The sequence below is a fragment of the Pavona decussata genome, unplaced genomic scaffold, assembly GCF_977016875.1.
Source record: "Pavona decussata unplaced genomic scaffold, jaPavDecu1.1 SCAFFOLD_254, whole genome shotgun sequence".
Taxonomy (NCBI): Eukaryota; Metazoa; Cnidaria; class Anthozoa; order Scleractinia; family Agariciidae; genus Pavona; species Pavona decussata.
In genome coordinates, this window is record NW_028145657.1 from 3,380,716 (window position 1) to 3,397,500 (window position 16,785).

Consider the following 16,785-nt stretch of genomic DNA (forward strand, 5'->3'; position numbering starts at 1 on the left):
CGGACTGTTTTGTAGCCTAGAAAAGCGAACAAGTTTATTTTTGTGCTCATGCGAGTCAAATGTTTTACCGACTAAAGTAATGTTTCCACAACATTCACAACAGTTGCTTGGTCGGTTAACAAAAAGAGAATAAGAGGGCAAATTTTGACGGCAAATGATTAAGTAATTTCAGGCCAACCTTCCTTATATCTGCCCAGTAATTGCCATGCAGGGAGCTAGTAATGAACGGAGCACTCCGGCTTTCGAACCGTGTTAGAAGCCGGGACACGAACGCGCGCGAAAATCGCCTCCCACGCGAAAACGTGACACGTGGAAGACATGGGACCATATTCAAATAAAGGGTTCTAAGAGATTCCTCTCTGCTATCGGCTAACTACAGTCTCGCTAAGCAAATATCAAAGCAGCGTGAAAATAGATGGTTTGCCGTGATTCGGAGAGCTAGGTCTTGTTTTAGCAGCTGTTCGACAGGTGTGACTGGGTAATCATTCTTCCACGGAAAAAGAGCATATGGTTTTGCTAGAAAATGTAAATACGTTTAAATATTGCACTGTGGAAATTAACGCTTATGTTGATATTTAAGTATTTGAAATTAACGCGACTTAAATTAAACTGAAAGGAATTATTCTTGAAAAAAGCCGGTAAATTAACGCGAAAAGTGATGTTATTTTTTCCAAGTAAGGAATTAACGTGAGCCGTGAAGGGGTTGGTATTAAGATGAGCACTTTTGATAATTCCAGGAGGTTCCCCCCTAAATGTGAATTCATTGAAACGAATAGCGAAAATGAGTTAAACCTAATAATTTACATATCACTCAACGAGTACTGTTGTTCCTTGTTGTTGTTGTTTAGAAATAAATTTTCTATCGATCACTTCCAATTATTTATAAATAACGGAAAACACAGCACGAATTTGGTCTAAATAAAACATTTACAAATGGCACCCACATACCGTGGAGGGAGACTAGCTAAACGTTTACGTGAACAATCGCTAACATTGTAATTCCACTGGGAAATTTGCTAAAATCAACATGGAAAATTTACAAATTGTCGATAACGTACTTGGACAGGATGAAGCTATTTACAGTCGAATCTCGGGACATCTCCCGTAGGTGGACACCTCTCGTAAGCGGACGTTCTCAGCTACATACAAACGCTACAGACACCTCTCTTAAGCGGACACTTTTTCTGGCCCCAAGGGTGTCCGTTTTAATGCGTGAGGCTAGCTGGATTGTATTTCGGTAAAAAGAGATAGAAAATTAGCGTCGCGCAAAAGATTTTTGAAATTCGTGTTAATTTCCGACAATAAGGTAGTTATGGCAAGATACTTATCCAAGTAACAATCTTGTTGATATTTGCACAAGTTGACAAATTCACTTGATTTGTTTGCATACGGTGTACGTCAACGCAAACAGTCAGTTCGATTTTGCACGCAATTATTTATATCAGTGTCAATTTCCTACAATGAAGTATATTCATTAGGGAAAATTAAGTACGTACAGAAAGGGAGAAATACAGTTCAACTGGCTTTCTGTTTTCTTATGTACTGGTAATTACCTAAATGATCAGTGATTTAGACAACTATTTTATTCTGTTTCAGTTTGGAAGGAGCGCTGCTTTCGCAGAGAGGATGCAATTAATGTGAAGGAGGGCATGGGTGATAGGACTGGGAATGTTTTCGTTAACTGTCACTCAAAGCTTTCAGTTCGCTGAATAAGTGGTAAAACGTATACAGCACCCAATAGGCCATTACCGAGTTGCGATTACAGAGTTGACACACCCAACACTTTCCTTATTCCTGCAGTGCTTATTGGCGCAGAACTTAACTTGGCTTTGGGGAGTCGGAGAATCAATTTGATACCAGGTAGGTTGTGCATTAAAATATACGGAATTAGAGCTAAGATAAAGGTTAGGTCCTCGTTAATTCTCGCGAATTGAACAATCCAGTTGGCTCACCAGGGATGGTGATTTGTTCCACTTTCTGCAACATCAGAAGCAACTATATAAGAATATTCTGCCAGTCCATCAAAATTACCGTGCACTTTAGTGGAATTTTCCTGACGGTTTCGTATCATCCTTTTATAAACCTGCTTGGATGAAGAAAAAGAAGGTGGCGCTATCGAAGCTTCTGTTTTAGGAGACAACACGACAATGCAGAATCCAACCTTGAATCACCGTGTGATCTCCTAAGATCTCCGAAGATCCGATCTACAGTCCATGAACGCGATAACCACTTCAACACCGCGCCTCAAAATTGAGGCTAACTTCAAGCTGAATGTTCGCATTTTTATCTTTCGCAAGTTTTGCTCTGTCTTAAAACCGAAGTAATCAACGGTGACATCGTCACTTTACAGTGGGATTTTGGGGTTAAACAGGTAGAACAAAAAACGCAATACCTACCTGTTTCAGACTTGAAGTGTGTTAAAATTTACCTGCAAAGTCCATCCGTAAAACTTCAACTAATCCCAGGTTAATTTTTACTTTCAAAATCAATCGAACACTACTTTATATTAAACTTTGTTAATGTGGCAAACAAAACGATTTCTAGTCAGTAACACTGTATCAAAAATGAATAGAAATGAGTTTAAAGTAATCAGTATTGGTCTCACTTTTTACGAAACTAGTATGCACCTAATGTATGTAACAACCTTTTTTTATTACATTCTTATATAGAAAAATTTTGAATAATTTTGAGGTAGCGATTCAGGATGGAGGACAAGTTAACGCAAATCCATTGCCAAATTACTATTGCAGCTGATGTGAATTTTTCTAAGCCTCATTATCAACTAACTGTTAATCAATCGCGCGAACCATTTTTTTCCAGATTACTTGCCTGCCAAATTTAGCTGTGTTCTATTATTTCGTGGAGCTCCTTTACCCCTCGCGTCTCTCTCCCTCGCGCGCCCTGTTCTTCCTCGCGTGTCTATCTCCCTCGCGCGCCCCGTTCTTCCTCGCGTGTCTCCCTCCCTCGCGCGTCCCGTTCTTTCTCGCGCCCTATATTTTCATGCGCCATTACGCAGGCTAACACCAGGAGCCAATATCAGGGATAACATTCATCATACCTTCGGAAGCAATGGCAATGCTCGCGGGTTATCTTCGGGGATTCTCATTATTTTTTTACTATTATTATTATTAACAGAAACAAACAAAACAACAGGTAAACAAAGTAACAAGGAAGGCAAAAAACTTCTTTGGAGGATAAAATTTCGCGTTTACATCTAACAACGTCAGACGGATTTTTTGAGGCTATTTTTAGTGGATAACACCGTATTTAAATCACAACTGGAAAGCTTGCTTGTAGTCTTTTATTTTGCTTGTTTGTTTTTTTTTTTTATCAGCTTTAAATGTCATCACGATTTCAGTATTTGGTCATATACATATACATATACATATACATATACATATACATATACATATACATATACATATACATATACATATACATATACATATACATATACATATATAAACAAAAATTATCTTTGTTTATTTGCCATAGTAACTGTATTGCATTTTATATACAGTTACTGATTTATATTTAAAAGTATATTAACTTACCCGGCGCCACTAAAAGTCTGAAGAGTTTACCAAGCAGCAAACTAGATATAGTGCAACTCCACTCATGGATGTCTCACTTGCCCTTACATTGACGATGCAAGAACTTCGTACACTTTTAGCAACACCGGCGAAACAAGACAAATAAAACAACATATAACCTGTAATTCTACTATATATGATTGTATGTAAAAAATGTAAAAAACAGTATATAGGGGAGACCAAACGCACGATCCGTGAAAGGTTCACAGAACACAGACAAGCGACAAACAACCCACATCACGCCAACTCCACAGCAGCAGTCCCTACACACTTCAACTTACCAGGTCACTCTTCTACGGACATGCGACTTATCCCTCTCGAACTACAACCCACCATCAATGCCTCCCGCCGTAAGGCACGCGAGGCTTTTCTAATTCATAGAGGGAAAACTTTATCTCCAGAAGGCATTAACAGGAAAAACGAACACTGAACCTTGATTATACACTTCTATATTTTTGTTATCTCATATTTACAAGTACGCTGTCTTCATGTCATGTATTAGCCAATCATTTTTTTGCATGTATTTTTTCAAATTTTAATTTTAGGAGCCGTTAGTATATTTTTGTTATCTCATATTTACAAGTACGCTGTCATCATATCATGTGTTAGCCAATCATGTTTTTCCATGTATTTTTCAAGCCGTTATTATATTTTCCTTCAGTATAGCTCTGGCCCTGAGGAAGACTGATTCTATTAGTCGAAATATTGGCCACTAATAAATCTGCCCTTTGCCGTAGTGCCAGCCTTGCATTCAGTTTTGTATTTTAGATATAGTGGTTTACACTTTTTGTTTTCAACTGTTTGTAAGATTTCATATGGAAAGGAAGCGGCGTGGCCCAGTGGTTAGGGCCCAAAGATCCCGGCTCGGCCATGCTTGTAAATAGCCAGCTGGTTTGCCTCCTGTTAGTTGAGATTTTTAACATGTTATGTTCGATTTGATTATTATTTGTTTCCCGTTATTTCTGAGTGGAATGCCTGTAAAGTAACTTTGGGTAGCTAAGTGCATTTCCACTATAAACAAAGCATTTATCATTATTATTTTTTTTAATATATAGTTATTAAGCATAATATCTTGTCTAATATATCAGGGCTGAGTTGCTCGAAGCATGGTTAGCGCTAACCATTGGTTAAGAGGTATTAAAACCTACAGGTTGTCATGGTATTTAACCCGGGTTAGCGCTAACCATGCTTCGAGCAACTGGGCCCTGGCAGTAGAGAAAAGCAGTGCTATCTTAGTCTACTAATCCCACCTTTCAATACGTTTTTGTCAGTATGCAATGAAAAATAACAACTCGTGATTGTTTGTTTTCTTTTTTTCTTTTTTCGTATCTCGACAGACTCAAAGATGGCTGTTAAGGGCAAATTGTTCTTTCTATTCCTCGTGATAACCTTGGTGACATTGGAAGCAGGTGAACGTAAAATTAATGTAATCGAAAACTGAGTGGCATCCGAGGCGTAAAGACAAAGTAATTTAAGTCACTTCCTTGTCAAATTAATAAATAACACCAACAATTAAGGGGGGATTTAACCTAAACGCCATTTTTCCGCCACTTGACATAGCTTTAATTGAAATATCTCGTTCACGTTTCAAGCAATCCAAAAACCCTACGCTCACCCCGTGAATCTATGTTGTGGGGTGTTTTATGAATTTTTGTGTGATTTTTGGGTATATTTGGGAGGAGATAGTTTTTCTAGAAGGATTGGTAAAATTTTGAGAAATAAGAAACATTGAAGATTTCAGTAGTGAAGTTTTAAAATTACAATTTGTAGTTAATAATTAATAGACTGACACCAAGTTAGTCCACTAGCAACCTGGGGTGCTCTTGCGTGGGTATCCACTGTCTGCTGGTGTTCCAAAAATCATTTTCTTTCTTCCATCCCTTCTTAAAACCTCTTCAAATTTAGGTTAAGTCCCCCCTTAAAATGAGTCCAAGGATGGGCTGTAGCGGTTTTTGATAGGGTCAATTTCGGCACCAAATTGTGACCAAAATGAGTCCACTAGGGGCTAAACCAGCACTGGATCACCAGGACTAAATTGGCACCTTGGAAGCAGAAATTGGCGATAATTACGAGGAACTTTTAACTGACACCCAAAAGCGCGGACTGCATGTTTTGCAGTCTGAGCTTCATTTGGCGGCTCTCACTGAATTGATAGTCTATGGAGAGGATTGGTCAGTTTTATCACATTTTGAGTGAATTTTCTATTTTGATTCTTTATAACCCGATCACTACAGCTACGTAAACAAGATTTTCGCTGAGGACGGTGCTCCCTTTTGCTACTGCGCATGCGTTCTACGCATCTCGCGATGATACGAGAAACTCGTATTATCTCTAGCGATACAAAGGTAGTATTTGCGCTGTTTATGACTATGCGGGAAAAGCAGAATTTAGCAAGGGCTACTGGAATCTGAAAAGAAAATTGGGGGTAACCAAGCATTTTTCAAAGATAAGTAGGCTCCAAGTTGGGGCAAAATCGCATACAATATGTCTTTTAAGCTTTTTAGAACGTAACTATTAGTGCTTAATCAGTGCTTAATTATCTTTCAAGAACTCATTTTAAGATTTGCTTTTCCCACATATATTCATAAGCTGCGCAAAATACCTCAGTTAGGAGTCACCATGCTAAATTAAATTCTGTAGCACCCTCTTCGGAGGTCGGAACTATAAAGAGGGCATTCGGAACTTCAGGGCTGATCAGCACAACCCATTTCAAGCCCAAGGCCTATAATAATTATTGTGGCAAATATGCAGCGGTAAAAATCCTGGTTATTTAGTGAAAATTACAACCGGAACAAGTTCAGCGACAGTTTAAAGAACGCCACTTGAATGAACAGCTCAATCGACAACCTCGAACAACCAGAAAGGACATTGTTGAGTCTACTGTTACAAGTCAAAGTTTCGGCTGCTTTTAAATCACGTACGCATATATAGCAAGTGACTTTGGGGAATGGTAGTAATAATTATAATTCCTGTGCTGCCTCTTACAGTGTTGACGTGTGCGAAATGCTGCAAGGGCAAGATGAATAAAAAGATAAAAGCGATTAAGAAACTAATTGAGGTTCAAAACGTGCTCCTTCATGATCTCTCCACTATGATTGCAACTTGCGACGAAGGTGGTCAAGGTGAGTGAAAAGAAAGTTATTTCTTAGGGACGGTGCCTACTTTTGTTACTGCGCATGTGCATCTTCAGATACTCGAGTTACCTATGGGTGGTGCCTACTAACACAGGGATATTTTTGCGCTCTTTAAAACTATAAAGAGAAAGCAGAACTTAGCAAGTACTCTTGGTATCCAAAAAGAAAATTGGGGGTAACTGTGCATTTTTCAGAGATAAAAAAGCTTCAGTTTTGAAGTTGGTTTAAGACCAGAAATTTCAATACAGTCTCTCCTCAAATACTGGGCGAGATCGTCTATGTGTTTAGTTAGTTCCAGGGTACGCTTTTGTGTACCACTAAGGTCTCGTTTCACATTTTTAACGTCGCTGACTAGCGTTACCACTTTGTCATTGATCCTTTGCCTACGAGGAAAACAGAAAATCTAAACTTGAGTGAGGCGAGCAAGCATAACTAATGTGACTAATTGCATTTCTTCAGGTTCAGCTTCAAATCAATCTAGTTCTGGGGGTTCTGAAGAACTCAGTGCAAATGGTTTGGAAAATTCTGTCATTGTGGGAAAGAACGCGGAACACTTGGCCAATTTAACCAACTGGCTACAACCGGTTGCGCAGAGCGAACATCGCTGGGAACTCTGCTGGCGAGCGTCACGTGATGGCTGGGCTGCATCGACATTCCACTCTCTGTGCGATGAAAAAGGACCGACTGTTACTATCATCCAGGTTGCCGCAAAGTACATCTTTGGGGGTTATATTAGTGTTTCATGGAGTAAGTCACTTCATTTTTGGCGTGTTTAATTTTAAGCGAGAGAACATGTTAGACTAGGAAAATTTAGACTCAGTAAAAATAAATATATCATAAAATTCCAAATATAAGCCCGTGAATACATACAGTTAACGTACACCCAACCAAATCATTCCTTGGCCTCCACCTCCCGGAGCGTACAGCTCCTATGCCGAGTCCATGTCACGAAGTTTTCACGGATCAGTCTTTCAATTTTTTAGCCACTACGAATGAGAACACTATTTCCCGCGAAAATTTAAAATCAGGCTCGCGCGAGAAATACGCGGAGACTGATTAGTAAGGCTACCTTGGGAAACTGAATTTGCGGCAACTTTAATCTAAAAATAAACAGGTCTGTGAAGAGGCCGTTACACGCGTATACAGGAGTTGTATATACGCTCGGGGCAAAGGAGTCCTTGTAACGAGTAATGTAAGCGTGGGTGATGTCAGTATGTACCATCAACTGCCTCCTTGATCATGAGTGATGTTTCAGGTTTTATTTTAAAATAGTAATACAATTTCAATTTCAAGAGGCTTATATCTAAAGAGGAAATTTCCCCGAATTTCGCCGAAATTTTTCATTTCATTTTGTGCCAATAAACGTCCGAAAGTTTTTTAAATAGATGAAAGATCCCGGCATGCAGTTATATGAATGAATTTATTCATGTTCATTTATTCATCCATCACGGGTTTATTATTTTATTCCAGTTGCACCGGGATCGCAGAGGTCATGGGTTTGAATCCCGTTCAAGCCTGAATTTTTTCAAGCTTTCTTTTCGCAACTACTTAAGGTGGCTAGTACTTGTTTTCCGCGCGTGGGGAGTCTGGTCACGAGCGCACGCGTCATACTTCATTACGCGCGAGATTTAAAGTGCAGTTCAAAATATGTATTTCGTATATTGATATTCATTCGAAAGTTTTTTGTCCGAAAGAAAAATAATACTCTACAGCCCCACAACAGCCGTCTTTTTTGATGTTAGGAAGCTTGATTAGGGACATATAAATAATTTCTCATTTTTGGTTTCCATTTCTTTTTACTTTGCCAATAGGTAGCCGAACTGGATACGTCTCAGATTCCAACGCATTTTTGTTCTCATTAGTGAACAAAATGAATACAGCAGCAACTAAATTGCCAGTCTACCAAAACACAGGCAACGCTGTGTACAACAACGTAGGGTATGGACCAACCTTCGGAGGCGGGCATGACTTGTACATTGCTAACGATGCATCAACCAATACAAACTCCTACACAAACCTTGGTCACACCTACACACCACAAAACGGTGCCACGTACACAACCACCGCAGCCAAAACGTTCTTGGCAGGTTCCTATAATTTCCAACCAGACGAAATAGAAACGTTTTACGAGACCAAATAAGAAAACAGCGAAATCGAGGGGTTTTTTTTGGTTTGTTTGTTGTCTTTTAACCTGCCTCGTACCCAGGCACTACTTGTACAAGGAAAAAAGAGAACATAACTTGCTCGTCAGAATGAAACATGGTCAACGCAACGAGCCATGAGAAGGCTCTTCCCAAGGTGCTTTACGTGCTTCGAAAATTTGTTCCCAAACTTCCTCTTGTAGATCGCGCCTGGTTACGAGGCAATCTTTAAAGTGCAACCAGCTTAAAACTGTATTAGAAGAAATTGTAAGACGAAGGCATCAGCTCAATAAAAATCAATATTAATGCACGCGCGTACATGTGAACAAGCTAGTAAATCGTGCATGGACGGACCCGCGATCCTTAGATGCTACGGCTTTAAAAATTGTTCCATATGTAAGGGAAGAATATAGGATTAACAAGTTTATTTGCATCGCCGATAAATAATATTGTAAAAGCCAACATTCACTTAGAGTTTCCATTTCAATAACCGTGACTATTATCTGCTGTTGTTTAATAAGATCATAACTGTAATTAAGCGTTAAAGTGTTATTGTAACCTGCGTAGCCTGTTATTAAACTGCTATTTACCAGTATTCTTTTGAAAGTTATTTTAAAATGTTATAAAAGCTTAATTCCATTTCCTCTAATTATGTTTTAAAGAGCGCATAAGACGTTGTGTTAGACCTTTTCCCCAATCGCGTCGCTTCTGTAGTTTGTCATAAATACAAATGCTTTGTAAAATATTCTTTGGTTGCGTATTGGATTAAAACTCGACTGTTGGACCAAAGTTTCGTGCTGTGATGTCTCCTTGATAACGTTCCTGTAACAGATCCCAGCCTTCCCGCAGCCAAAGAGTGTTCTCCCCAGGTTTGGGGAGAAAGAAAGAGTGATACCCTTAATTTACTAATTAAGCATTTCTTCCCCTTAAACATATATCAAGATTCGCTTTAATTTCTTTTGTTGTCTCGTCTTGACTGATTTCTTGTTTTCTCGAACGATAAAGTTTTGCATTTGTTACTAGAGCGGATTTCAGTTGAGTGTCTAAAGTAATTTCACGATTGCGTTGGGTTTGTTTTACTGCGGTCTGTGATCGGTTGGCAAAGTTGGCGCCATTTTCCCAGCCAATGGGAAGCCAAACCCAAACCAATTGTGACTTGCTCGCACGCGTTTTCCCGCGCTTGCCGCGACGTGTACTTGCTTCGAATTCTGATTGGTTCATTGCGCTGTTCACGTCTGTTCTGATTGGTCAGAGTAATTACTTTGATTTTGGTTTACGACACTCAATCAAAAACCGCTCTATTGTACAGCGTTATCATATATTCAAGCTTAAATTGTGCAATTTTTCTCTTACAACTGAAGGTGATCGAAACATGTTTTTTAAAATCAGACATAAGGTCTTCTTTTTAAAAATTTTACCATCTGTTTGCAAACATACCGGACAATAATTTCATTTTTTGGATCTTTTAAAGGGTGGCGAATTGGAATGGAACGTGTGAATTGGAATCAGACGATTATTCACCTTAATACGCATTCCCCTGACCAGAGTCACTTGTTTCTTTTGGCCGGTGGGGCTTGGGTACGACAACCAGGTCATACCAAGTACTTTCCCCGCTGGACAGCAATGTGTTTCAAATCAGCCATGATGAAATGCATTTCGACTTGATAAAGTTTAGTTAGCCTCAAATGATCACAATAAAGTACCTCTTTGCCTTTTTCCTATAGTTCATGGAAAAGACTTCAAAGGGTTATTAATGGTACAACTTTCACAACAGTCTTCTTTAAATATTGGTTCGTCATTGTATTATCAACGTTGTGGTTGAACAGAATAAGAGAACGCATGGTTTAAATATTCCAAAGTGTCGTTGTTTCTTACAGTCACTAAAACTATTTTGTACTGTTCATAGTTTACATTCGGTTTTAGTTCAATGATGCTCCATGACACTTAATTCTCTAAGCGTCACGCAACGGGTGACTCGACAATAGCATCTTGTCACATAACACCTCTACGGTGTGTTATCCTTGTAAGTCTCTGACTCAGGCTCCAGGCTGTAACTCAGGGTCGCTTCACACTCTTCGTTTGCTGTTGCCACTTCATCGTCCGTGTCACACTCGTATTTGTCCTGTAGTTGTCGCATGAATGGGTAGAGTTTGACTGTCACGGAGCTGGCCGCACGAATTTCTTTGCCAAATCGCTGCATCAGGTTCCAGACATTAGCTGGAGAGACATCAAACAAAAACGGAATAAAAATTGAAATCCTGAGGCAGGGGTGTCATTAACTTTTCAAGTAGAAGGGTCCTAAAGGTGTAGAAGGCGGGGATGCTTGGCACTCGATGGCCGGAGGCCTGAGCTGCTAGGGGGGTCCGGGGGCATGCCCCCCCCCCCCCCCCCCCACCAGAAAATTTTGAAAATTAGACTCTCGGAACTGCATTTTTCAACATTCTGAGGAGGATTTTTGGAAGTCTTATGGCATTCACTTTGCTAGCAAAAACTACCAAAATTTTACAATTTTATTTCCCTAGATACTTGAACACACGTGTAAGACAACTGTACTCGTCAGAACTACATGACTTCAAGAAAAACGGTAGTGTAAAAACTATTAAAATTGGCAAGTGAAATCACCAGAATTTACAATCACATACCATACTACAGACTTTTTTGTCAATAAATTATGACCTTTCGTCAAACATTCATGATTTGCATAATTGGTTGACAATTTTGAACCATTGCTAAAACCATTGCTTGACTGAAAAAAATTATACGACATTGTTCTAAAACTGAACCCCTAAAAGCATAGATGTACTCAACAAGAATCACAGTTGTGAATAGTTGACGGAGTCTCCAAATAAATTTGTTCTTTAGGTGCCATAATGGCCACTGAGTCAAAGGCATATGAAATGAACGGTGAATAAACCAGCAATAGCCTAGGCCCATGAAATATTTCCATGAAAAGTTCGCGCGAACTTGTCCAAGAAATAATTATTGCCGTGAGCCAAACAGCAAAACGTAGCCCATTCACCAACTCGAGCTGTTTTTCCTTTAAAATAATGGAGCATCAAAGGAGAAAAAAATGTTTTCTCGTAACGTTATGTTTTTGTCTATAATCATGGCTTTTATTTACACGCGCGAATCGCTTTTTCTTGTACGTGACAGTACACATAAAATTTATTTATTCGTGGTCAATACCTAAACGGTCTTATGTTACATGAAGTGGAGTCTGCGAAAAAAGCATTTTTTACAGCGGATTCAGATTGAGGGGTGGCAGTGGTCGCGTTCGTTTGTTTCTAGTTTGCGGTTGAAAATCTATTTCTGAGTTCTGACGCCACGAAATGTACAACGGGCGTGCAGCGCTGTCGTGTTCGATGAATTTATTTCCCACGGAAAATTATTCCTCGCGAAGCGAGGGCAATAAATTTGTCGGGCCGAGCCGGCCCAAGCGGAGCTAAGCCGCGCGAATTCGAGCGAAAAATATATTTATATACAGTCGAACCTCCCGTAAGCGACCACCCATAATGTCAAGGATAAGTGGTCGCCTACGGGAGGTGGTCGCTTACCAGAGGTCACACCACAGGGGGTCTAAATTTCGGGTAATATACATATGGTAATTACCGAGACCTAACCCTTTTGCCAGTGCTAATCGAAACCCATAGTAATAACTTTTCTTAGCTATAAGTATGTTAAGACTGGTCCAAAATTATTCTAGGCAAAAAATCTTAGGATCTATGGTGATTATTGTTTGTATCTCACAAATTTCTTAATACAGCGATTGAGACAATTATTGTGAAAGAAACTTGACTCTTTTATTACTCCAGGTGGCGCTGTCTAAATTTTTCAGGGAACGGAACATAAGCAAAAAGATAAGAAAGATAAAAGCTAAGATAGTTTTTTTCCTACAAGGGATCCAATCTGATTAAAGTTTATTTCAGTGTGAAGTATAGTGCATGTGTATTTTATCAATTGTTTCAATGCTATATCGGGAAACACTTCCGGTAGCTCCGACTGTGAGATTTACGGCGTCCGCTGCAATGATGTGGCCAATATGTTACAGCGACACATTCTTCAATTTCAATTTGAGAGACACAACCGATTTTGTGTCAAATGATCGCCTACGGGAGGTTAAAAACAATTGAAAATTTTAAACAATTATCCCTAAAAGTGGTCGCTTACGAGAGGTGGTCGCCCGGCCTTCGAGAGGTTCCATCTATGGTGATTTGACTTGAAAACTTTTGGTATTTTGGAAAAGTGGTTGCTAATGAGAGGTGGTTGCTTACAAGAGGTGGTCGCAAAGGGAGGTTCGACTGTATTTGTATATATATTTCGTTGAAGATGTCTGCATTTTTGCCTAGGAACAGTGAAAAACAAAGTATGAATGACGTCAGACTGTCTGGTGTTGTCTGAAGCAAAATTTGTATACATCGGGAAAGTTTGCGTGCCGGATCAAATTTCAACTGCAATGTTCATCAATATTCACTGGATAAAGAACTATTTCTCCAGAATCTTTTCCCTTTCTTCCAGAAATCTTTTTTGTGGAAGATTGCATTGAAGAAATTACACGTTTTGTGGCCGCGGTAAAATAATTTTCCTCAAGAGAGGATCCTCTCTTGTTTTCCGTGGGAAATAATGCGCCGATTAACTCGAAACTTCAACATTCCCCCCCCCCCCCGGGCAAACCCCGGGCATTTGAACTTTTAAAGATTCCCGGCGTATCCAATCGATGGAAACCGATAATCGGAAATTCAATCGACCAATCGATATCAATCGATAAAATTAGTTAATTGGTATCGATTGGTATCGGCCAATCAATGACCAATCGATAACCACACAAAAACCGTTCATCGATTGCTATCGATTGGCTCAGCAACCTTGAACAGACGTCACGCACGCTACTTGTCCGATCATCTGCCATTTTTAGGAAGCCCTGGGGACGAAATTGGTTAAACAAATTCCGACCCACAATATACCAAACACCAAAACTAAAATGGCTCATCGCTTACTACTAGGATGAAAAGAGGAACGTCTTTTTAATCTTTTGCTCCATATTTTATTTCTTTTAGACACAATTGGCGCCTTCATAGATTTTTTAGTTTGTATGTATGGGATCAGTCTTTGTGTAAGGCTAGGTTTTCTGCTTTATTCATTATTTTGCAACTACTCATGCTGCTGTTGTTGGCAATTTCATTGTTTGCAAAAGTACAACTTCTGTTACCAGAATTTTTCTGTGAAGGCACGATGCAACCTAGTCTGAAATGTCAGCCGTCCCCTCCCCCTAACCCACAGGGGGCGCCCCCTGTGGGTTAGGGGGAGGAGACGGCTGACATTTCAGACTAGATGCAACCACTTTCCGTTTTTTGAAGTCTATAGATTGGCCCATGGAACAAACTTTTAAGTTGTCAAAAAAAAGGAATCCTGTGGACGCGGCATTGACGTTAAAATGTGTTTATAATTACTGCGTACAAAGTTGTGTTTTTTATGCGTCGATTCCGGTTCCGTCCGATCTGCAACCAATCGATACCAATCGATACCAATTTATCTATCGATTAGTATTGATAATCGATACCAATCGATAACCACACGAACCTTCGCCATCGATTGGTCATCGATTATCAATATCAATCGATTAATTGATATCGATTGGTATCGATTCATATCGATTGTCATCGATTATCGATTCCATCGATTGGATACCCCGGGAAGATTGGATCGTTCAAATTCCCGCCCCCTCGGGCCAAAATGGTGTTCAAATGCCCTACCTTATCGTCGGTTTTGTCTGTCAAATGCCACTCCTAAAGAACAATCGTTGTCGGCTCCTGTCATGAGTTATGTTTTTTTTTTTTCAAGATTTAACTGTTCACTGCTGTTTTATGGCTATTCTAAAAACCTCTGCAGACACAAATAGGGGAGAAAGGCGCAGCTTGACTCATTGCATAAAAAACTACATCGTTTGAAGAACTAGAAATACATATTAATTAGTTAGCCGGCTACGTAGGATGTTGTTCGAGTGGCAAGATATTCTGCAATTTAAGCCAAAGCGGTTTTTCATTCCACAGTGTTTATTTCTTTCACTATTCACTGCGGGACAAAGCCGCAGCTTGACTCACCGTATAAAAAATCTACATCGTTTATATACAATCTATAAAAATAATTAATATTTAAGCACTCTCACTTTTGAAGACCTTTTTTTGTAAGCTTTTTTGGTCATGCTGTATCTCTTCCTTTAAACTCTTCCATCTCATCCAAACACGTGTTTATAGCTGTTAGCGTCTTCGGCGTCCCCCTAAAAAAGCGGACACTTTTTCTGGCCCCTAGGTTGTCCGTTTTAATACGGGAGGCTCGACTGGATTTCGGTTAAAGTGATAGAAAATTAGCGTCGCGCAAAATATTTTTGAAATTCGTGTTAATTTCCGACAGTAAGGTAGTTATGGCAACATATTTATCCAAATATTCTTGATAATCTTAAAAACTCTTAACGAACACTAAAGCAATCTTATTGATATTTGCACAAGTTGACGAGTTCACTTGATTTGTTTGCATACGGTGTACGTCAACGCAAACGGTCGGTTCGATTTAGCACGCAGTGTCAATTTCCTACAATAAAGTATATTCATTAGGGAAAATTAAGAACAGAAAGTGAGAAATACAGTTCAATTGGCTTTCTGTTTTCCTATTTACTGGTAATTACCTAAATGATTAGCAATTTAGACAACTATTTTATACTGTCTCAGTTTGGGAGGAGCGCTGCTTTAGCAGAGAGGATGCAATAAATGTGAAGGAGGGCATGGGTGAGAGGACTGGGAATGTTTTCACTAGCTGTCACTCAAAGCTTTCAGCTCGTTGAATAAGTGGTAAAACGTACACAGCAACCAATAGGCCATTACCGAGTTGCTATTACAGAGTTCACACACCCAACACCTTCCTTATTCCTGCAGTGCTTATTGGCGCAGAACTTAACTTGGCTTTGGGGAGTCGGAGAATCAATTGATACCAGGTAGGTTGTCCATTAGAATATACGGAATTAGAGCTAAGATAAAGTTTAGCTCCTCGTTAATTCTCGCGAATCGAACAATCGAGTTGGCTCACTAGAGCTGGTGATTTGTTCCATTTTCTGTAACATCAGAAGCAACTATATAGGAATATTGTGCTACCCCCCCTGGATGATATGCTAGTCCTTCAAAGTTACCATGCACTTAAGTGGAATTTTCCTGGCGGTTTCGTAGTATCCTTTTATAAACCTGCATGGATAGAGAAGGAACGTGGCGCGATCGAAGCTTCTGTTTTAGGAAACAACATCACCGTGTAATCTTCTATAAAGATCTCCTGATATTCAGTGAGACGGTCCAATCTACAGTCCATGAACGCGATAACCACTTCACCACTGCGCCTCAAGCTGAATGTTCGTATTTTTATCTTTCGTAAGTTTTGCTCTGTCTTCAAACCGTTCATCCATAAAACTTCAACTAATCCCATTTTAATTTTTACTTTCAAAATTATTCAAACACTACTTAATACTAGAAATACGTGACTCACAAAACCTCGCGAAGCTGGGGCTGGGTGGAAAGCCCTCTTTACTCGTATTGTAGAATCAAATGAGGAGATGAAAAGGTTTGTGAACATAGCAACTATTTTGATGAGCATGGTCTTTTTGAGGTTCCACAGGCTAGTTTGCGGTTGAAAATCTATTTCTGACGCGACGAAATGTACAACGGGCGTGAAGCGCTGTCGTGTTCGATGAATTTATTTCCCACGGAAAATTATTTTACCGCGGCCACAAAACGTGTAATTTCTTCAATGCAATCTTTCACAAAAAAGATTTCTGGAAGAAGGGGAAAAGATTCTGGAGAGATAGTTCTGTATCCAGTGAGTATTGATGATCATTGCAAAGTTTTGACCATCAATACTCACTGGATACAGAACAACTTC

At 39.5% G+C, this 16,785-nt stretch overlaps 1 protein-coding gene across 4 annotated transcripts in view; it reads left to right on the top strand.

Annotated features, from left to right (window-relative positions):
• Positions 1-446: 446 nt before the first annotated feature.
• Positions 447-16,785, top strand: part of LOC146456634 (uncharacterized) — a 27,963-nt gene continuing 11,624 nt past the window's right edge. The window contains exons 1-6 of one of the 4 annotated variants that reach the window (XM_085093098.1): positions 1,635-1,653; positions 1,801-1,860; positions 4,931-5,002; positions 6,581-6,715; positions 7,187-7,474; positions 8,539-9,657. In XM_085093098.1, the coding sequence (XP_084949224.1) occupies positions 1,650-1,653; positions 1,801-1,860; positions 4,931-5,002; positions 6,581-6,715; positions 7,187-7,474; positions 8,539-8,867 (888 nt within the window). In that variant the 5' untranslated portion in view covers positions 1,635-1,649 and the 3' untranslated portion in view covers positions 8,868-9,657. Of the gene's footprint in view, positions 1,861-4,930; positions 5,060-6,580; positions 6,716-7,186; positions 7,475-8,538; positions 9,658-15,675; positions 15,854-16,785 lie in introns of those variants that run through there. The other 3 variants (XM_085093101.1, XM_085093099.1, XM_085093100.1) reach the window with 3 other exon arrangements.